Source organism: Haliotis rubra, unplaced genomic scaffold (assembly GCF_003918875.1).
Source record: "Haliotis rubra isolate DU_JTF1 unplaced genomic scaffold, ASM391887v1 Scf614, whole genome shotgun sequence".
NCBI lineage: Eukaryota > Metazoa > Mollusca > Gastropoda > Lepetellida > Haliotidae > Haliotis > Haliotis rubra.
The window spans coordinates 149,528-172,618 of record NW_025767318.1 but is presented as its reverse complement, the minus strand read 5'-3'; the positions used below and the strand labels follow the sequence as shown (position 1 = coordinate 172,618).

General features: G+C 38.7%; 1 protein-coding gene across 1 annotated transcript; it reads left to right on the top strand.

The window, feature by feature from the left end:
• Positions 1–761: 761 nt before the first annotated feature.
• LOC124255962 (ornithine decarboxylase-like) lies at positions 762–22,157 on the top strand. Its single transcript, XM_046689910.1, has 11 exons — positions 762–842; positions 1,205–1,307; positions 2,704–2,780; positions 3,006–3,178; positions 5,283–5,420; positions 6,785–6,949; positions 7,641–7,737; positions 8,569–8,710; positions 19,886–19,992; positions 20,288–20,505; positions 21,883–22,157. The coding sequence occupies exons 1-11, from the start codon at positions 762–764 to the stop codon at positions 21,962–21,964; spliced, it is 1,383 nt and encodes a 460-aa protein (XP_046545866.1). The 3' UTR covers positions 21,965–22,157.
• The last annotated feature ends 934 nt before the right edge of the window (positions 22,158–23,091 follow it).

The window sequence follows — 23,091 nt, the reverse complement described above, 5'->3', positions numbered from 1 at the left end:
GTTATTCTTCCATGTTGACGTTTTTACATACAATTACGTTAACTACAAGACCGAGGTTGACAGCAGTTGTGACTGAATAGTAGCTGTAGCAATCAGATCAACGTCTGTTGTAGACGAGATACATGAATCACTGGGCTATTTGTAAAATGTAAAATGTATACAGGTGCTTTGATGAATCCTGTGGACAGTGATGGACTTAACTCAACAACAACAAAAGGAAGCAGTTATGTGTGCACCCGTTCGATGACCACTGCCGATGAACATACAAAACCCGTTGTGTCGAATATTGCTGTGTCGAACTTAGGGTTGTCTCGAAGTAAAAGCTTCGTAGCTGTGTACTTCATATCTGGAAATTATTTCCCGATTTTGTGGAACCTCGGATAACTCGAAATCCAACTTCGACACAATAGTGTTTGACTGTAATTTTAGGACATAGGACATTGTGGCAAAAAGGACACGGTCAGCTGGGTTGGGAAGCAGGACGGACATTACTGCCTGCTGTCACTCTATGTTGGGGTTTAGAACAACCCCCCCACGAATCATACGTGTAAACAGAATGAGTCAATAAACGAAAATATACATCAAAATGAGAGGCACTAAGTAAGATATCACACCAGAAAAATCATTTGTCATACACTTCATGTGTCTTCATGCTTGGCATATTGGTCAATCATTTCAATCCGACATTAGTGAGTTGCCTGAACTACTGCTGGTTGTCATAGAAAACACACATAATGAAAACTGCTTTTCATTCAGGAAGAATGGACAGCGTGTTTCTATACGAAGATTGCGATGGCGTCAAAGACAAAATCAACAGAATTATTAAACAGGAAACGGAAAAGGTATTCTATCTTTATTCAGAACTGAAGGCCACAGGCCCATACAAGTATATACAAAGTTCAACAGCAGAGCGGATTTCTCTTCAATATAGCATGATAAATAAACAAAGCAATATTTCAATAATATACAGTTAGCAGTTGACAATAACTGGATAAATATATGTTTTGACGGTCCAACCGTCCAACTGCAATGGAAGGATACGAGTAGGTTGTATATACGAGTATTGACACGATCTACCTTCATCAGTAACGTAATCGGCTAAATAAGAGTAAATGTCAGACCGTTCAATCTCTTTAGAGATGGGGATTATCCTGATGCCATTCGATGTCTACGAAAGATGTTCATAAAATATTTTCTCTTCAAGGATGAATATTTTGAAGAAGCCTTCTACATGGTTGATATGGATGATGTCAAAGGAAAGCTGAAACAATGGCGCAAGTATCTTCCCAGAGTGAAGCCATTCTACGGTACGTAGAAATATAACTATCAATTATCATGTGGCAGTGCTGTTTAGTATGTAACACTCGCGTGTAATATATTTTATAAGTGGATATTCAGAAAGAGGCAGCGTGACATACTATATTTGGACTTGTGCTATATTTAGACTTGTACTTGATTGCGGCAGAAAAAGCTAGTAAGTGCTACAATGATCTCTTTCCAGAATCATATGCCTTAGAGAGTATTGTAGACAGTTCTGGCAAGATAATCTTTTATATATAAGGGAAGATATATATTTCTCCTCATTTAACACGGCATCAACTTACAAGAGTGACTGAGTGAGTATGGTTTTACGTCGCTTTTAGCAATATTCCAGCAATATCACGGCGAGGAACACCAGAAATGGGCTTCACACATTGTACCCATGTGGGGAATCGAGCTCAAGTTACAAGAAGAGCAGTATTTGTGCGTGAAGATCATTATTGTTGCCGTGAGGTGAATATTATTGCTATAACTACTGCTCTTGTGTCATAATACCTTTGAGCTGGTACTGCCATAGTGATACATGTGTAGTGATTAGTATTAATTGTGGACTGAGTTACGTTTAGAATACAATTGTTAATTCAAGCACAGTTTTGGTTATGTGTTGTTTTCACAAATTGTTCTTTTACAGACTGATTAACAGGGTGGTTTTCAGTTCAACTTGGGAATTAGGGCGTAACACAATAAATAAAAAACAACCCTTCCATCAAAACAAGTTTCTTCTAATAAGCGAGTCCATTGTACGATTATATCATATTAAATCATACGATTATATCATATTAAATGGAAATAGGAACAAGTGGAAAGTAACATCCTGGTCGCAATTTCATTGTCGATAAACAACAAAAAAATATTAGGTATGGGTTGAGTTTCACTGGTCTAACGTTGGAAAAAAAGATCTAAATAGTGTCCTTTTGACGGAAAGAGTTTTCTTGCGATAACTTAAAAATGTGAGATTCAAATTGATAAAATACAGAAAACCACTGATGTTAACGGGTACGTCAGTGGGCTGTCGGCATTCTGGCTTTTACAAACAACCACACACATACATGCATGCATGTCGATGTTTAGTAAAATAATTTTGAATGCGACGAATTTTACCTCAGAGTACTTGCTTGATCACAACTTCACCCACATTAAGAAAATGTCGAACTTTAATTTTGACTTTTGCTTTCTTACTTTGGTGCTACTTGAAACAGAAGCCAACATGAACCTTGCTGGGACCTTGCCCTATAATAGGTCCGAATATGTTTATGTCGTCCGTATTGAACATAGGACGGGCTTTCTGTCTGTTCCTGTCGAGATAGATATGGATATGTAACACCGAAGGTGTTATGTTAAACAGAGTTTTTTCAGTGTGGCCCTTGACTGCATCTGTTTCAGCTGTCAAGTGCAACAACGACCCTCAGATCCTCTCTCTCTTAGCTGACCTCGGTGTCTACTTTGACTGTGCCAGCAGGGTAGGGACATTACATCTCCAATGTCAGTAGCTTACCAAATGCCAAAGAGGAGGGCTTGTTGGTACCTCCGGGAAGTGACATGTGTTAATTTATAATCCTTTGTTTGTTTAATGTAATGTCGAAAATTGCCATTGACAATAATACACCTTCTATAAATAAAATTAATCTCTAAGTGAATGGGTGCAATGTTTGATATGTCAATTGTATTTTTATATTTTCCTTCAGAATGAAATGACCTCTATTCTTGGTTTGGGCGTGGAGCCATGCAACATCGTCTACTCCCACAGTGTCAAATGCCGCAGAGACATCAGATATGCGGCGGCTGCTGGTGTTGATTTGATGGCATTTGACAGCGAGCATGAACTCATCAAAATAAAGTCAATTCATCCCCACGCAAGGTACATTACCTGTAATTATGATTAAAATACAGACACATACTTGTCAGTTTTCTGAAGTGGTGTCTGACTGTCCGTGAGCACTTGACATTTGTTAAGACGTATGTGAATGTCCGGGGATCAGGGAGGGATGGTGTGTGTGTGTGTGTGTGTGTGTGTGTGTGTGTGTGTGTGTGTGTGTGTGTGTGTGTGTGTGTGTGTGTGTGTGTGTGTGTGTGTGTGTGCACTTATTAAGCATCTAACGAGGTACATTTCATTACGAGTAAGTTAAAACTCAACGTCACATCGGCAAATTGCAGCCATATCGTGACAAGAACAGTTTATATCAATATTCAAATCAATAAATGGATAACGTAAAAACCTGTCATCGAAGGACAGTAAAACTACTAAAATATCACAGCTCTTAATTTAAAACCAGTACGCTATCATAAAAATATATCACGAGAGACAACAGTACAATATAAGAACGGGCTATAGATCCCCAGCAACTGAAGGTTGATCACCATACTAAGGACCATGGGGACTTACAGTAACTTTGCTACCTACATGGACCCTAGTTGGAGTTACATCATCCCCTCAGCCGCTGGCGATTGTAGTGAAATTTAGCCATAATTAAAATCACAAAAACGTTTGAAAGTTACTTTGATAGTTTTGGGACTTACGTACCCTTTCAGGAGGACAATAATTTTACAATACTTTAACCCCCATTGAGGGTACAGCCACTAACAAATCTAAGTTACTAATTTAAACTTCCAATCATTAAAAAATATAGAGAAATTGTATCACTCAAAATTTATCAATCAGTTCAATTTCCTTTAAAAACTCAATAATTAAATGATAATTAACTTTGTTAAAAAGATCTTTTACCGTTTTAACACTGAAATATTTTTCCCTTGTGATGGAAAAACATTTCATCACGAAGAAGTCGCGCGTGGAATTAATTTTAATTACTGAGAGGCGGCAGACACCTTCTTCTGCTACTCGGTGAACCAATTGCCAGTTGTCCTTTTTGTCTCATACAGTTTGTTTGGTTCTAGTAGTCATTTTCAACTGGCACGCGCCATTTTGATAAGAACGTGCCATTTACGTAACCCTTCATGGTGGTTGGGTAAAGCGGAGTACCAGTCGATACAAAACATTGATTTTATTTTGTTTTGACTCCCGGTCGTATGTTCAACATGATTCGTGAATGTTCTCAGTGGATAAAGAATGTTCTAGACTCTGTGTCAATATATATAAAGGCTGGTTGTTGTGTTGACACACACACGGACGAACACGTGACACTGCAAGCCTTATTCAACTCTCATTGTAAAGTACCTTCAATTAGAATATCTGCTCTTATTGTAAATGCCAAGACTCTGGTGAGTTAATATTTCATATTTGTGACCCTTTACTTTAGATTTGTGACTCAATTGCATTGAACAAATATCTGTATTGTCATTTATTGTAGCTTGCTCATTGTTTGTTCAATATATTATTGAATATTTTAGACTTGTCTGTGTTTTATTTTGCTGGTTCAAAGGGATTCTTAAACCTTTGGTCAGGGCAAATTGTTAACCGTAACACCATGCTCAGCTATATCAAAATTATTGAAATTCATTGTTACTTTTTCACATCGGCTTCTCCAAACTTAAAGTTCGGACCACGGTATTTCAACGAAACACAGTGGTGGTGTAAGGAACTATTATGTGTAAGGTAAATATTTAATACTATACTTCTGAAACGCCTTCTTTCCCCAAACGCCACACATTAAATGCACCTAATGTTATTATGGTATATAAACATATCTCTCTGTCTCTCTCTCCGTCTCTCTCTCTCTCTCACACACACACACACACTCACACACACACACACACACACACACACACACACACACACCAACAACCCCCAAACAAATGAAAACAGAAAAGACAATATATATATATATAGATTATATATATATATATATATATATATATATATAATAACTAAGAAAAAGAAAAAAAAAAAAAAAAAAAAAACGGGCATTGGCTCCAATAACATATCCATTACATGTAAGCATCACTGACTAGTTGATCAATATGTGAACTTCATCCAGCAACAGCATGTTGTTGTTTTAATGTTTCAGATTGTTGCTGAGAATAAAACCGTCAGATAAATATGACGTGCAAGACCAGTTAAGCATCCAGTATGGATGTAAAGAGCACCAAGTCCGGCCTCTTCTTGCAGCCGCTAAGAGAATGGAACTGAAAGTGGTGGGCATCAGGTACTGTTCCCGGTTCTCTGTGATATGGGCTGATCTAACGTTATGCCAAGTGGTACTGTTCCTGGTTCTCTGTGATATGTGTTGATCTAACGTTATGCTAAGTGGTACTGTTCCTGGTTCTCTGTGATATGGGTTGATCTAACGTTATGCTAAGTGGTACTATTCCTGGTTCTCTGTGATATGGGCTGATCTAACGTTATGCTAATATGGGTGATCTAACGTTACTAAGTGGTACTCCTGGTTCTCTGTGATATGGGTTGATCTAACGTTATGCTAAGTGGTACTATTCCTGGTTCTCTGTGATATGGGTTGATCTAACGTTATGCTAAGTGGTACTGTATCTGGTTCTCTGTGATATGGGTTGATCTAACGTTATGCTAAGTGGTACTGTTCCTGGTTCTCTGTGATATGGGTTGATCTAACGTTATGCTAAGAAGTACTGTTCCTGGTTCTCTGTGATATGGGTTGATCTAACGTTATGCTAAGTGGTACTGTATCTGGTTCTCTGTGATATGGGTTGATCTAACGTTATGCTAAGTGGTACTGTTTCTGGTTCTCTGTGATATGTGTTGATCTAACGTTATGCTAAGAAGTACTGTTCCTGGTTCTCTGTGATATGGGTTGATCTAACGTTATGCTAAGTGGTACTGTATCTGGTTCTCTGTGATATGTGTTGATCTAACGTTATGCTAAGTGGTACTGTATCTGGTTCTCTGTGATATGTGTTGATCTAACGTTATGCTTAGTGGTACTGTTTCTGGTTCTCTGTGATCTAACGTTATCCGTTGATCCAACGTTATTCTAAGTGTCTCATCAAATATGGACACACACTTTAGCCATGTACTTCAGCCTGTCCACAAGCGATAGTATGAATACAAATGAACGTATTCGTATTTGTGGATGGTACGCATAGTCAAGGCACCTTGAAAATCTTGTTCGGGAAATCGAAACTATACTGTGTTGTTTGGATACATGTGACAACAAATATTGGAAAGATGACATCCTCAATCCTTGTACACAAGCTCTATATAAAAGTGTTGAATGACGAATAGCTCCCACGCTAAACCTCCCTCTCACAATTCAGCATTTCAAAGTCCCATTTCGTGAGATGAAGTGCTCACCATATGCAGTTTACTGCAGCTTTTCTCATTGCTCATTTTCGACAAACAGAAACAGAACCCTTGTGATATCGTTTCGTTCAATTTCAGTGACACTGATTCATGTGTGCACACTGATGCTATCTGAAAGAAAATGATAATACTTAATAGACAAATCACCCATCGTGTCCTGGGATATCCAATACACCATTTTAACTCACTCACTCGTCGATAATCATTTCAGTTGCTATTGTATACTTCTTACAGTTTCCATGTTGGAAGTGGAGTCGTGGATGGCCGTGTGTTCATTGATGCCATAGAAAGAGCTGACAGAGCCTTTGCCATTGCCTCCGAACTCAACATTTCTCTGAGTGTCCTGGATATTGGAGGGGGTTCTTCGGGAAGACGAGAGCTCCTGTGGAATTTAAAGAGGTAACTCAATTAACATCCACAGGCTTACAATAATACCTTCCTAAATGGGCTGATCCCGAGTTCTAAGTTGAACCATGCAATCAGATGATGGAAACTGTCTGGCAAACCACTTGGTGGAGTCTGTTTGTTCTTGTTTTCAGTTCAGGCAGTAGGACTCCAGTTGGTTAATGTTCATATGCATAATCGTTGTCAGCAGTTTGCATTTTATGTCAATTTATTTTTATTAATCTAGTTGCAGACATAGGATGTTTGGCAATGTGTTTTCCTCTTTTCCCCAAACTGGAAAGGCAGGGATGTATAGTTACAACAAGGAAATCCTCATGGGGACATTTTTTTTGTGCAACCCATAAGTTGAGAAATACAGTATAGATTCTCCTTTTTACCTTTGTAAAAGCTTGATTTAAATATTTAGAGTTTCGGCTCTTTACTTGAATTTCTTTGCTGAAACATTTTTGCAACCTACAGGTATTATTTAAACCATAGCTTCTTTCGCCCAGTTTCTATACCCAAAAGGAGCGTTACAGTGCAAAGTTGTTCGATAATTGGATCTCCAGAGAACCTTTTCATGTTATAAACCTCGAAATATGTTCATACATACGACGTATAAGGGAGAGGGTATCTAGTTATACCAAGGAATAGTAAAAAAATAACTATCCCATGTTTTCCAGAATATCATTAAATCATCTGACAGACGAGAGATGTGTGATCTAAGAGAACTAGAGCAGATGCTATCTGATAGAAATGACATGCACTACCTTGTGTGCTGGCGATTAGGTGCCCAGGAGAGCGTGGGTTCGAGTCCCTAATCAGACACCGTCCAAACATTCTAGCATCCATACCTTACAGTCAAAGTGTAATTCCAAATATAACATATGCTACAAAGTCCATTGTTCAAAGTGAGTGAGTGAGTGAGTTTAGTTTTACGCCGCACTCAGCAATATTTCAGCTATATGGCGGCTGTCTGTAAATAATCGAGTCTGGACCAGACACCATTGTTCAGAAACTCTTGTCATTTTGAAGATGTCAGGCCATGTAAATAATGTTAGTGCTGTTTGTGGTATGACTGAGACATACATGAACATTGTTCGAAATATCAATCGATCTTGCATTTAAATATTTATCAATATTGATATCAAGTTTCTAGCAACAGTGTATGTGTAAATCCCGTTATAATGATATTATATTGTACTTTTAAGAGAATGCGGCAAATTATTATACAATATGCATCAGTATTCCTTCAAAATCAAACATCAGCTGATGTTGTAATCGAGGTTGAGGATAGTCCTGTTCATTTTTTGCCTCGTTTGTTCTACAAATGATTGCAAATCTAAATTTTTCGTCCTGTTGCATTATTTTATTATAGTTGGGATAAATTAAAAATTCAGTGTCCAACAATGTCTCCTCAACTGTTCTATACTGATCATAACTGTATGGCCGCGTTGATTCTGTGATAATAGTCGTGTTCATTGTTATTTGAATTAATTTAATTGGGAGTAATTAATTTTCTTGGCAAAGGGACACCCTCCATTTATGAGTTATCCGAGCTCAGATGCAGTAGATGCAGTATGCACATGAAACATTCAGGTTGATGGTTAGCTTGTGTTGACTGGTATTTGCAGGTTGCAGGCCACATCAACATTGCCCTCGAGGACCACTTTCCCGCTAAGAGAGGAGTAAGGATAATAGCAGAACCTGGTCGCTACTTTGTGGCATCGTGTGCGACCCTGGTCGTAACAGTTATCGGGAAGAAGGTGATGCAAGGTCGGTACGCTCAACATTAGACATCAAGTTTTCGGTGCAGCCAACGATTCCATGATCATTCTCTTGTTTCATTTCTTCTAGCAGGCAGTTTTAACAGTGATACACCAGCATATATGTCTGTTAGTATTTTTGATGAATCATTAAATGTTTTAGCAGATGCATATGGTTGAATGTGAAATCTTTAATAAGAATCAGCTTCAATATGGAGAATCACAGCCGACTCAGGACAGAACAGAAGGTTATTCAGTAGTGTTTGGACCATAAGGCCTATGATACAGTTGACAAATACAATATGATTTGAACATATTTATTTCCAAAGAAAGGAACCGGATTGGTAAACAAGCATAAGCTTATATGAATACCGCTCTGGGATACAATGGAAGGAAGAGTAAACATGTCATAATGAATGTACAATGTGAATGAAATGTAAATGTTGCAAAAACGGGAAATTAACGCCAGTCATTGTTAAACAGTACGTATATATATGTCATATGACTAAATTATTTTTGATCAAATCTGCCTGTTAAATTTAAACACGAGTGCACTGAAATGAAAAGTTCTTTGTTTACTATCGAGGAACAGCTTTGGTTTAAAAACAAATTTGATTTTAGGTCAAATCCTTTAGTAGAAAAATACATAATTTGACGTATATCGTTGTAAGGAGTACATGGGAAGAAATAATGAGCAGAGTCTTCATAGTTGTGGCCACAAGAGCAAGATGATGTTGGAGATATAATTTTTTCATATTTGTGCGCATTAAGGTCACTACATTCAAGTCGAAGACGAGAATGTATGATTTGACAAAATCTGCTACCGACATTTAAGTCAAAATGACTGTAGATATTAGAATCATTTAAAAATACATTTTTGAATCTCGATAGGCACGGTGATTCTCTATGTTCAGCTGCTAATGAATTCCATAATTTAACAGTATCTGGAAGAAAGGAGCTTGCATAATTTACAGACTTACAGTTTATAGTCTGAAGATTTGAATCACGGCGCAGATTATAACCAACGATATCTGATACTCTAGGTGGAACAAGGTTACTAAGGTAACTTGGCGTAGTGTTATTAACCATTTTGTAAAACATGGTCATTTTATGAAGGTACCTTCTACGACACAACGGGTGACAATTAGTTTCTTTGTATATTTTATGATGGCTGGTACCACGAACAGCACCACACACGGTTCTTAGAGCATCAAGAGTGAGCTTTTCAAGTATATCTGCTTGCTGTTTAGTACAATTATCCCATATATGACTGCAATAATCAAAAACTGGTAATATGAACTGTTTGTACATGGTTTCTAATGTGTTTCGGTTTAAACGATATTTGAGACTTCTTAGACAATTCACCATTGGTGCAACTTTTTTAGCACAGTCGTTAATGTGTTCATTCCATGAGCAATCATGCTGAAGCATAAGACCTAAATGTTTATGACTTTGTACGGAATTAATGACATTACCATTCATGGTTAGGTTCGGCATTGGAGTTGGTTGCAATTTACGAGTAAAGCATATTGACTCTGTCTTATTGGGATAAAAAGATACTTGCCATTTTTCTGCCCATTCGGCAATTCGCTGTATATCATCGTTCATTACAATAGCAGTTACCCCAGGATCATCAATGATCGCATATAAAGAAGTATCATCCGCAAAAAGGCGTATATTACTATTTATACCTTCAGCTATATCATTCATATAAACAATAAACAAGAGCGGCCCCAATACTGAACCCTGGGGTACTCCAGCAAATACAGCTTTAGTATCAGATCTAAATCCATTAATTACGACACGTTGTTCTCTGTTTTCAAGATAACTCTCAAACCATTTTAACAAATTACCCTTTATACCATATCTTTTTAATTTATAAATGATACCCTTGTGCCAAACCCTGTGGAATGCTTTGCTTACATTACAAAATACTGCTCTTATTTCCTTTCCTTTATCTACTGCACCGGCAATGAAATCATATAAATACGTTAGTTGATTAACAGTAGAATCGCCTGGTTTAAATCCTGATTAGAGATTAGAAACTATGGCGTTATCTCTGAAATAATTGAAGACGTGTTTGAAAACGCACTTTTCAAATTTTTTAGCCAGACACCTTGTGAGTGCAACGGGTCTATAATTGGAACATTTATACTACCCTTTTTGTGAATGGGGACGACAGAGGCTTCCTTCCAAACTTGAGGAAAGGTATTTTCAGAAAGGGATTGGTTAAAGACATCTGCTAGAGGGGCAGCCAACAATCGAGCGTTCATTTTCAGAAACTTATTGCTAATTCCGCCTGGGTCTGTTGCTTTTGTAGTATCTACAGAAGAAAGAGTTTTATAAACTTCGTTTTGGTTCAGATAAACGTCACATAAAGAATTATCAGTATACGAAACAACCTTTTCAATATTCCTGTCTGGATAACTAACTTTTGTTTGATTTGTGAAATATACATTCATTATATTTGCAATTTCAGTGCTATCGTCATAAAGTTGATCAAATACAATATAAACTATACTTGATCACAACACGTCTCATATAGATCTTATTTTAAATATTTGATTGAGATTGATAGCTGTTAGGTGTTGTACATTATTATTTTGTGACATGAAAATTGCCTGAATGGTTAGGGGGCCTTTGTAGACTGATTGTACCTTCTGTAGATATAGAGTTCTGGCTTGATTATACTTGTCACAAACACAAAATACGTGGTTCTAGTCTTCATTAAGGTTACATTTATAAAGTTCACATATGGGGTTGATCGCCGTTGTATCTTTACTGTCCTCGGAGAGGGTATGTAAGTCCAATTTCATTCATAGTATTTTTCATTGTCCGTGATTTTAATCGTAGTATATATGTATTTTTTAATGTATGGTTAAATTGTGCACAAATCACCAGCATCTGAAGGAATGATGTAAATCCAGCTAGGGTCCATGTAGGTAGCAAAGGTACTGTAAGTCCCCATGGTCCCCTGTATGGTGTACCTTCAGTTGTTGGTGATCTATAGCCCGGTTTTTTTATTATTGTATTGCCCTGTATTGTAATATATGTTTTATGCTTACATGGTAGTTTTACCTTTCTATCTGTGATAGCCTAGTTGTTTTACTGTCCTTTGTTGACAGAAATTTACAAGATAACCTTTCTTTATTATTACAGTATATATTGTTATAGTCACGATATCGCTGCAATGCTGCCGATGTGACTCTAAATCTTAACTCACTCACTCACTCACTGTATCTTTACAGGTTCTTGGATTGTTCATCCTGAAGTTAGTTAGCAATGCTCTAAATTTGAAGTAAACTCTTATTAGTTGTTTGTTCGTGATGTTCGTGATGTATGATTCTCTTTCCAGTAAAACTTAAATGAAGTGTAGTGGGTAAGGAAACTTGAACTGTTTATCTCATAATGCCAATTGTAGAGTCATCTATCTTTGAGGCGCTGTTTTTAAACTTGATAAGAAATTATGTACATCTCCAACATCATCCTGTGCGATCCATACATGTGAGAATCCTATGTTGAACAATGTTTCTCGAATATCAGAATTCCAGTTCCTTTTTCCTACATCCTACATCAGCGAGTGACTTAAGAATCAGGTAACACTGATGTGCGTGGCGACCGGTTGTCATTCGTAGAACCTTTATCCAGTACTTGATGGCCGATACTTGTGTCGATATAAAAAACAAATGTCTTCAAGTGTCACCTAGAATTGCCTTGTTTGATGCCAATATTCAAACTTTGAGAAGGTGTTTAAAGGAGTTTACCTGGACTTTTTCAGTTGAAGCTGAATACTTGCATCCCCACACTTCTGCTCCATAGAGGAGTATTGGTAAAACTATGTTGGTGTCGAATATCGTACATGCAGTTGAAAACGTTATTTCTTTATTTTTCTGTAGGAATCTGTATATTGCGAGGCATGCCTTACTAGCTTGCTGTGCGAGAGTGTCACATGCTTTTGTAAATACTAGTCGTGATGAGAAGATAAGGCCATTCTATTTGTAGGATGTGACGGTGTCGATAGGCAGTCCTTTATAAGTCCATTTTTAATTCTGTGGTAGTTTCCACCGTTTCTAAAAACTACAATCTTGGATCTTGGAAACATCAGTTGTAGTCCTGATTCTGAGCAGTAGGATTCCAGTATGTTAAGCTGTCTCTGTAAGCCGATGATGGTAGACGAAAATAACACAATGTCATCCGCAAAAAGTAGGAGCATCAAGTCGTCAATATCGACGAATATGACGAATATTCCACTTGAACACGATCTATACGTGACTGTTACAAGTTCAACATTCCTTTCCTGTCCACAAGATCGAAGGCCTTTCGGAAGTCCATAAAACATCAATAAAATCTGCCCTTTGATCTACAAAGATATTTTGAGCATAGTGATTGAAGCGTGACTAGGTGATCTGCTGTAGAATATCCCTGACGGAATCCATCTTGACTTTTCGATAATATCAGTAAATATTTTACCCAATACGTTGAGAAGTGAGATACCCCTATAGTTGTTTGGATCCTGATTTGAAGATGGGGATAACCACTCCATTATTCCATTCATCTTGGATAGTTTCACTGTCAGTACTTTATTGAAAAGCATTTTCAGATGTTTCAGGAAAAAAACAACATTAGCCATTTTGAACAGTTCCGGGTACCATCTTGACCCGGTGATTTACCGTTGACAAGCCCGTAGATTGATTTTTGCCTTGTTTCTAGAAAGGCATCACTGTCGGCTAGACCATCACAGTCACATGAGTGTTGGTCTGTGAAGTGGTTTATAACACTTTGAGATTTGTCTCCTGTCGTGATATCGGGGTTCAGTAAGTACCTGAAATAAGTCTGCCATTCGCTTGCGTTTATCGTATTCCTTGCAAACGAGTCGAACTGACGTTTCAGAGTGCTCAAAAACTGTTTACAGTTACCGTTCTTGGCAGTGTATTCTACTTCGCCTGCTAAATATCTGTCATAAAGCTCCCTTTTGTGTTCACACACTGATTGAAATTTCGTTTTGCTGCTAAGGGTTGGTCAGTATTGGAAGCGCAGTTATATCGTCTCATTTTATGACCAATATGTATTTTTCGGATTTCAATTTCTGGCAATCCATATCAAACCACGCAGGTTTCTGCTGCATCCTTTTCTGTGCTGATTGCAGGCCAGAATAGATGGGTTTCCCATGTGTGGACACAATATCTCTTAGCTTACGTACTGCTCTGTTAACGTCATATTCCACAGAGCGATCTTCCATGAAGATCCACAAATTCACTACGCATATCATTCACCTTTGTTGTACTGTAGAGGTTGTAAAGCTCTGATATATCTTCTGTGATACATTTTAATTTAGGCACTTTATGGAGCGTAATCATACAAGCCTCTTTAACATGTGTAACATAGTCAATGACGTCATCCAGACTACACGACAAGGGTATATGATCAGATCCAGATCGTGGCATGACTGACATACCAGATACACTATCTATGAGCTTCTCCGAGACAAGCGCATAGTCTACAACACTGGTTCCAGACCTTGCTACATAGGTAAAGTTGCTCGGTGTATCTCATGGCGTACGACCATTGACGATACATAGGCTGAATATCATGCTGAGTTCCAATAGGCGCCATCCGTAGTTGTTCACATTAGTATCACTTGAATGACGTGGTTGACAATAGTCAAGTAATCACTGTTATGATCAATGCTGTTGTCTATCTCGTTTCCAGTCCTTGCGTTATAGTCGCTCGTTAGAACAAGATTAACATCAGGGCCATAACCATACACTATTTTGTTCAGTTTCGTGTTAATTCGTGACATTCTGTCACCTACTGAAGTATAATATTCAAGAGAATATTCAAAGATGAACATTAAAAAATCCAATTAACATCGGGGGAAGACTATCCTTCACACGAAACAATATCATACTTTGCCACTCATGATACACTCTCTGTACGTGTTCACTTATATCCCTTCTCACACAGATACTGCTCCCACCAGAGAATTTCCCACGAACACACACACGTTTGGCATCTACAGTATGGCACACAGCATCTCCAGGACTCGCCTCGAGTCTCTGGGATCCCGTGTATTATCAAGTTGTTGAGTCTAGAATGGGCTTCCGGTTGTCGACTTTATTTCCTAAATAAGAAACATTCTCTTGAAGGGTATTGTTTTCAGTCTTCAGCTGTGTTAACCTTTCGTCAATCTCGCACCTAAAATCATCAAACTTACGTTCAAGGGAGGAAAGCTGACTGTGTGTCATCTTCATCGTTTTATCGAGGTCGACTAGGGTTGGGGTGTTACTGTTGTCAATTTCAGTATTGACACACCTTCCGCTAACGCTCTGTGTCAACAGACTTGTCTGCATCGTGTCCTTGTTTGTGACAGTCAAAGTAAACTTGGGCTCAGTATTACTCGTTACACTGCTATACTAAATCTAACAAACCCTAACAGAAGGTCTGTTTATAATTGATAGGTTTTCCATCTATCTTTATATTGTCATTTAATCATAAGGGTTGGGATAAGATATCACATGCATTATTTGCGTTTTCTGCTTTTCTGTTTACGAATTTACCCCATGATTTCAAAGTGTCTTTCCAAAAGTGACTTGTTTCTTGTGTTATTACTGATTCAAGTATGTGTGTTTCGCATGTTTGTTTAAAGCTCTCGATGTCGCAATGTGTCTTTGTTTGTAGCAATTTCCTTACTTCTGAGTTGGTGAGTCTTTTTATCCATGATATTTTTTTGTGATCGAATAAGTCTTATTATCTCTGGGGCTCGTATTCCACCGTATTCGTAGTTATTTGTGATAGTTTCTCGACTGACTTTGTCTGGTTTGTTTTTCCCTATAAATTTATAGCAGAGCTGCTCAAGTTCCTTAATCCTTTGATAATTTGGGTTGGGTAGAGTTACAAATAAATGATTAAGCTGCGGTAAAAGTAAACTTTTCAATATGGTAGTTCTATCTAAGAGAGTTAGATCTATTGCTAACCATTGATTCATTGATATTTTGAGAGTCTTAGGTTTATCTTTATAGTCGCGTTCAACCATTTCTGCGGTGTTGTGAGTAAATACAATTCCTAATAGTGTAAACAAGCCTTCTCTCCCCAGTACTTAGATGACTCAAACTGTATTGACTTGTACCTGACATTATCTGTACATTATCTATTTAATGAATTATGCATGTTTATACATATAATAATACAAAAATATCACACCTGTACATCGGTACATTATCTATTTAATGAATTATGCATGTTTATAAATATATTAATACAAAAATATCTCACCTGTACATCATGTAGCCATATTACTTTAAGCCGTACGTATCAAGGCTTGGTATATCTGCAATATTGTAATCTTGGGAACCAATAAAAAAGAAAAGAAAAAAAAGAGCGTTAGATCTATTGCTAACCATTAATTCATTGATATTTTGAGAGTCTTAAGTTTATCTTTATAGTCGCGTTCAACCATTTCTGCGGTGTTGTGAGTAAATACAATTCCTAATAGTGTAAACGAGTCATTCTTCCAGTCTAGATTCCAGTTTCTGCAAAATTTTATTTTTGACTTTGTTTCTGAGCCTATCCATAATACCTGTGTTTTGTTTACATTTATTTTTAAGCCTGAAAATGAGACATGTTTACTAAGAATTTCTAATGTCGCCTGTAAACATTTTTCAGTGCCATTTAGTATAAATGAAGTATCATCAGCGTATTGGGAAAATTAGGTATTCTGTATCTCCAATTTGTATTGCTTTTATTTTGTATTATATCTAATCATTGTTGCCAAAATTTCTGCGCACAGTATAAAAATATAAGGGGAGATGGGATCTCCTTGTCTGCATCCTGTTGAGATATTGAAATAATTTGAAAGGAAGCCATTTACAACTACACATGATTGAATGTTATTAAAGAAGGTATTTATCCATCTTGTAATCGATGGTCCAAAGTTAAAGAATATTCCTGGTATATTCATATACTTTCCCAAAAAAGAAACGCATCATGAAAATAGCGATTTCATGTAGCAATGAATTAAAACGTGATTTATTTTACAAAAGGTTTTGCTCTGTTTATGCGCCCTATGGTGTTTATGTTTTGAAACATCACAACAAAACGCACCATCCGTAAAATATCCCGTATTTAACAGCATGATTTTCAATTTCGGCCTGTAGTGTCACAGAATACAGAATTCACATGCAATGCACGTGAAAGTTGGGGATCAGATAGTCTCAATGATGGGTATAAAAGGTTGATCGCTGTCTGTCGATTATTCACTGTATTTGGAATATTGTTGACGAACGCAAAATGCCACGTCTAAGTGAAGCCAACCGTCATATCGCCATTGGTTTGCTTGAAGCTGGACAGTCTCAACGTGCAGTTGCCCGACGCATGAATGTTCACCAAAGCACCATTTGACGGCTCTGGGAGAGATATGGCCGGCAGAATTCGGTAGCAGATGCCCCTCGTAGTGGGCGACCTCGAGCGACCACTGCGGCGTAGGATCGCTACATCCGGGTACATCACCTGCGTCATCGAACAGCTACGGCGACCAGTACCGCTCGACAAATACCCGGATTGAGGAGGCTGTCTGCACAGACCGTCAGGAACATGTTGAGAGAGGCTCGTTTACGTGCCAAAAGACCTTATTTTGGCCCTGTGCTTCGACAACAACATCGTCGACATCGAGTTCAATGGTGCACCAACGTTCAGGCCTGGAACCTACCGAATTGGCGTAGAATCTGGTTCAGTGATGAATCACGATTTCTATTGGAACGACGCGATGGAAGAATGCGGGTGTACAGACGTCGACGTGAACGTTTCGCCGACGCTTGCGTTCCCCAGGTGGACAGATTCGGCCGGGGAGTGGTATGATGTGGGGAGCGATCACCTGCCGTAGGAGAAGTGATTTGGTGATGATCCAGGGCAACCTGACAGCTCAACGGTACTGTGACGAAATCCTACGCCCACACCTCTTTCCAATCATTGATCGCCAGAGGGAGTTGTTTCAACAGGACAATGCCAGGCCCCACACAGCACGTCACACTAGAGACTTCCTCCAGAACCACAACATCAATGTGCTCCCCTGGCCCTCAAGATCACCGGACTCAAACCCGATCGAACATCTGTGGGATGCCCTGGACAGACGGGTGCGACGCCGTAACCCTCAGCCCCAGACACTTCAGCAACTCGCACAGGCACTACAGGCAGAGTTGGCTGCGAATGGGCAACACGAGATTCTGAGACTTATTCGTTCGATGCCGAGGCGATGCCGTGCAGTTCTGGATGCCCACCATGGTCACACGAGGTATTGACTTCAGCGCCACCACACCTCCATGTGACACTCAAACTGACTTTCCTCGCGTTGGTGCCAAAGACGGATAAGTCTGCATTCCCAGTGTGCAATTTCGCTATATTTCATTGACTCATAAAGCCTACAAGATGTTTCAAAATAAACATAATAATACAGTTGAAATTCCTATATGCGTTTCTTTTTTGGGGAGAGTATATATTCAGTATAGTCAATGATGTCGTATATTAGGCGAGTACATTCACCAATATATCCTTTTGTCATAAACCCTTTTTGATCCTCATTTATTATAGAGGGTAGGACTGTTTTGTTCTGTTTGCAATGGTTGATAATCCGATTTTATACGCTACATTCAGCAATGAATGGATTTACCTTTTTTTGGACAACAGGTTATAATGCCTTGCTTTTGAGTCAAAGACAATTCTCCTTTCTCGTAAGCTAAATTTAATGATCTTATAAGATACTCGTGAATATATGGACCAAAAAGATTAATACTTCTTCATATCTTAATTGTCCTTCTAAATTGTCCTTCTTACATCAGTAATGTAAAAGTTACTAGCACAACGCGATATCGTTATAACTTGCCACGTCCTTCGCCGTGCTCCCTGACAAAATGTTCTGATGGGCTGTCTCCATTGCATTATAGATATACCCATGTCGCTACGAATGTTCAGTAGTTTTTTATGTATCCATAGGTCTCAATATTGTACTTGGATTTTCATTCGTTCATGAGATATTTCAATTTCTTCATGAGAGATTGTCACATCTGTTTGACAACAGATGATCACGTGGTTTTGTTTGGCCAACAGCCGACTCTTTGATATGTGATATCAAAACATACAAGGGCGAGATTCTATTTATCATCTAACATCATTCTTCAAACTTGTGTAGTTTGCTAGTATAAAGGGATGGTGTAAATCCAGCTAGGGTCCATGCAGGTAGCAAAAGCAATGTAAGTCCCCATGGCTCCTAGTATGGTGATCTACCTTCAGTTGTTGGCGATCTATAGCCCCTGTTTTATATTGTATTGTCTTCTTTAATTAAGGAGTTGTAGTTTTACATGCTAGTTTTATATTCATATCTGTGCTGCTCTGGTATTTGTACTGTCCATCGTCGACAGGTTTTACTCTTCAAAATATTTTGATTATTTTATTGAATAAATTGTTTTCGTCACGATATGGCTGAGATATTGTCGATGCGACGATAAATATTAACTCACTTACTCACTCACTCACTATATGGGCCACGGTTGACACAATAGGCTAAGGTATGTTTTTTGCTTGGCATTTTAGAAGTGCAATAGAGACACACTTAAAATAATGGATAACCCTCCTTACTGAAAACGGTCTCACGTCGCACTCACACAATAAGGAAGTAACACAGTCGTTATCTATAAGGTTTGCCACAATTCACAGTATATAACATAGGACCCTTAGGGAATGACAGAAGCCAATGACCGTGTATCTGAGTCTTGTCTTCCCCCGAGCTCTGTTATTTGACGTGGTAAACGCCCCAAATATGCATCATTTGAGAAAATCTGACTCATTCAAAAAGAGGTTGAGTAACATCATTGTGATCTTCTCCATGCAGGAAGCAAATGTACTGTATGTCCCCTAGTATGGCGATTAACCTTCAGCTGTTGGCAATCAATAGCCTGTTTTTATATTTTATTGTCTTCTGTAGCTAACGTATTTTAGATTTACATACTAGTATTATCTTCATACCTGTCATATTCTAGTTGTTTTACTGTCCTTCGTTGACAGGCTTTTTATAATTTACATATATTTATGGTGAATTTTAAACTTGACTTAGTCACGATATGACTGAAATATTGCCGATGTGACTGTAAATCATAACTCACTGAGGAGTCACTCACTCACTCTCTGTCATCTTCAGATGGTGTTGAGGAAGAATTCCTTTACTTTCTGAATGACACTGTGTTTGGTACTTTCAACACCTCCTTTCGGAAATGCACTGAAGCGAAACAACCGTCGTTGCTAAAGGTAAGATTTTAATTACCGTAGCTGATTTATCACTTGAAGAAGATGAGACGAATTACTGATGTTTGCAGATCCTCAGAGGCGATAGCGGTCCATTCACATACCATGCCCTGTGACACAAGTAACACCTTGAACGTAGCTGCAAATTTGGCACGGTGGTGGAGCTCCTTACCTGATACATATTGTATTTACACTGCAAAGAAGAACACCCTCCACCCCCAACCCCCGACTTCCACACACGCACATACATGTTGCTGCACATGCTCCTTCCATAGAAAAACAAGTATTCGTGTTCCAGACTCCACTGAGTGAGGTGACTTTCAAGTGCAGTGTCTGGGGACAGACGTGTGGAGGTGACGACTGTCTTTTCAGGGAGTGTCATTTACCAGAGCTTGAAATCGGGGACCGGTTGTTTGTGGAGAATGTTGGCGCTTACCCAATGTCGTTGAACAAAGGCAGGGCATTTAATGGAATGCCACAACCGACACCAATGTATGTCTGCTCCAAACAAATCTGGTGAGAAACGTTCATTTTATGACTGAAAAGAAAGGATCTAAAATTTAGGATCACTTTACTAGACAATCTGTGTAACAAAGGCAGGTCATTTAAACGCCAAAAGAGAGCAATTCATACCTGGTTTCTTTAAACATCAATAAATGCGCCATCTTGTAACAGGATTATTGGTCCATCCATCTATTGTCTAGTTTGTTCAACAACATGTATTTACTGTATATGAAATACTTTTGTAGTCACGGCATGGCTGAAATACTGCTTATATGACTCTCAATTTTAACTCACTCCACTCCAGTTTGTTCAAATGTCGCCGTCACATGGCATGAGAACCACTGCGGCGGCGGGCAACAAATATACTTTTGTAACATATGATATATTTGGGATTACACTTTCTTAATAAAGTACAGATTCTAGTACTTTTGGGGCTGAGTCCCATCCGGGATTCGAACCCACACCCTCGGTGTCAGGCGCATAAACGCCAACACCAAAAGTCGCCTAACTGGCTCAGCCACCACGACTACCACAAAAATGGAAGTCGGACAACTGGTAGTCTAGACTGGGGACTTTTGTACCCCTCTGATAAGTGTAAATTGGCACCCACGGCCGAAAGGTATAATTACACAATGCCATTTTAGAAAGTGATCAAATGTAACATATGTTATATTTGGCATTACACTTTCTTAATAAGGCGGGTTAGGCGGCTGACTTTATTAAGATAGAAATATACTTTGTTATGGAAATTGTTTAAATGGGTGATGATCACTGGATTGTTTGGTCCAGACTTAATATTTACAGAGCGCCACCATATAGCTGGAATATTGTTGAGTGCGTTCAGCAACTGATAGCCAGTAATACAGTCAGATAATCTTCACTGTTGGTTTATGTTCCGTGGTGTAGTGGTTAGAGCGTCCGCCCGGAGAGCGGAAGGTCGCGGGTTCGATCCCCGACCGCGTCATACCTAAAGACGTTAAAATATGGTACTTGTTGGTTCCTGCCTGGCGCTCGGCATTAATGGGTACAACAAGGACTGGTCGGCTCGGAGTCAGTATAATGTGTCTGAGTGGGGTATTCATGCTTCACTGCGGCATGATATCTCAGTGGGCTAGCACTATAAAACCAGCTTAAGTCTGAGCTAGTACAAGCAGCCGCACATACACATACACACGCATGCATGTCGTCATATGGGCGAAATATTCTCAAGCACGACGTTAAACCCAATTTCACCCCACCTCACCCACTGTTTGTTTATCTTTTACGTTCGCTTCGCAGAATAACAAATCTCTGGGGATGACGTAATAAATTCCTGAAGTAAATGTGTCCAATGTAACAGACAAGACCAAAGATCTATTAAAGATCTTTATCGTTATGTCTGTCCACTAGGAAATCCCATTACTGTGAAACAAGAGGAAAACGCCGGATCAACAGCAGGAACGGGGACAGGTGTGTTCTTGCAGTAAAATGAACCAGTTAGCACGCGGATACACAGGGAGGGAGTAAGGATGCCGGATTGAAATGCCTCTGGATTGAAATGAACTTGTATTTGGAAATGAACTTTGAAATGTACGATCATACACTTTTGGATGTGCTACATATATGTTTGCAAAATGTACAATGTACAAGTTGTAAAGGTGTCGCAAACATATCAGGTTTTGTGATACGAACGTAATTTCCAAAGCAATTAAATTGCCAGATTGAGTTAGAGATTTTATGATAGTTTGGGCGCAAATAAACCCCTCATGTAATCAGAGTGTATTGATATCACCAAGACAGTAGCCAGTTTTACGCTTGACATACCCCTAACACCGGTGGCACACAACCGACAAATAAATCGTCGGTGGTCTTTCTTTCTGCATTTATATTTTACTTATCAATGTTATTGTTTCACAAGATGGAGTGAATGAGTGAGTTTAGTTTAACGCCGCACTCAGCAACATTCCAGCTATATGGTGGCTCACAAGAGGGAAAAAGTAATCGTTATCTGTCCGCTAATGGTTTGATCTGCTTTCTAGAAGCATGAGTCAACAACAACAATAAATAGCACGGGCCATGAAACCAGTTAGCAGGATGGATTTGGTAGTAATTACAAGCTGATAGGGTTCTAATAGAGTCTATAGCTTGACTAATTCTTCGTAATCCGATTATACACTCTTCAAAAATAGAAACGCACAGATGATTCTGAGAATATTGGCCTCATGTAGCTACGGTAAAAACAATACAAATATTCTGTTTCTTTCCGGGGCGGCTGTTGAAGGCCCGGGTTCAATTCCCCACATGGGTGCAATGTGTGAAGCCCATTTCTGGTGTCCCCCGCCGTGATATTGCTGGAATATTGCTAAAAGCGGCGTAAAACTAAACTCACTCAATCACTATTTCTTTCCAAAACGTCATCGTTGTGTGATTGTAAACAGCTTCAGCGCCAAATCGTGGCAATTCTAACTTTTTCCGTTAGACTTTGAAGAAATATTAGCCAAAACGTCACCAAAAAAAAAACAAAGCAAAATGCACGCGCAAGTAAGCGGGAAGCATGCGGTATCGATCATTATAAAAAGGCAAACGTTTTGTTTAATTTTGTCAATTCGTTTTTGCCTG

Excerpts from the sequence above, each read along its gene's own strand:
- LOC124255962 (XM_046689910.1), top strand. The coding sequence starts at position 762 with ATGGACAGCGTGTTTCTATACGAAGATTGCGATGGCGTCAAAGACAAA. Across the intron at positions 8,711-19,885 it reads CGGGAAGAAGGTGATGCAAG|ATGGTGTTGAGGAAGAATTC; the intron begins GTCGGTACGCTC and ends TGTCATCTTCAG. Across the intron at positions 20,506-21,882 it reads GTCTGCTCCAAACAAATCTG|GAAATCCCATTACTGTGAAA; the intron begins GTGAGAAACGTT and ends TCTGTCCACTAG.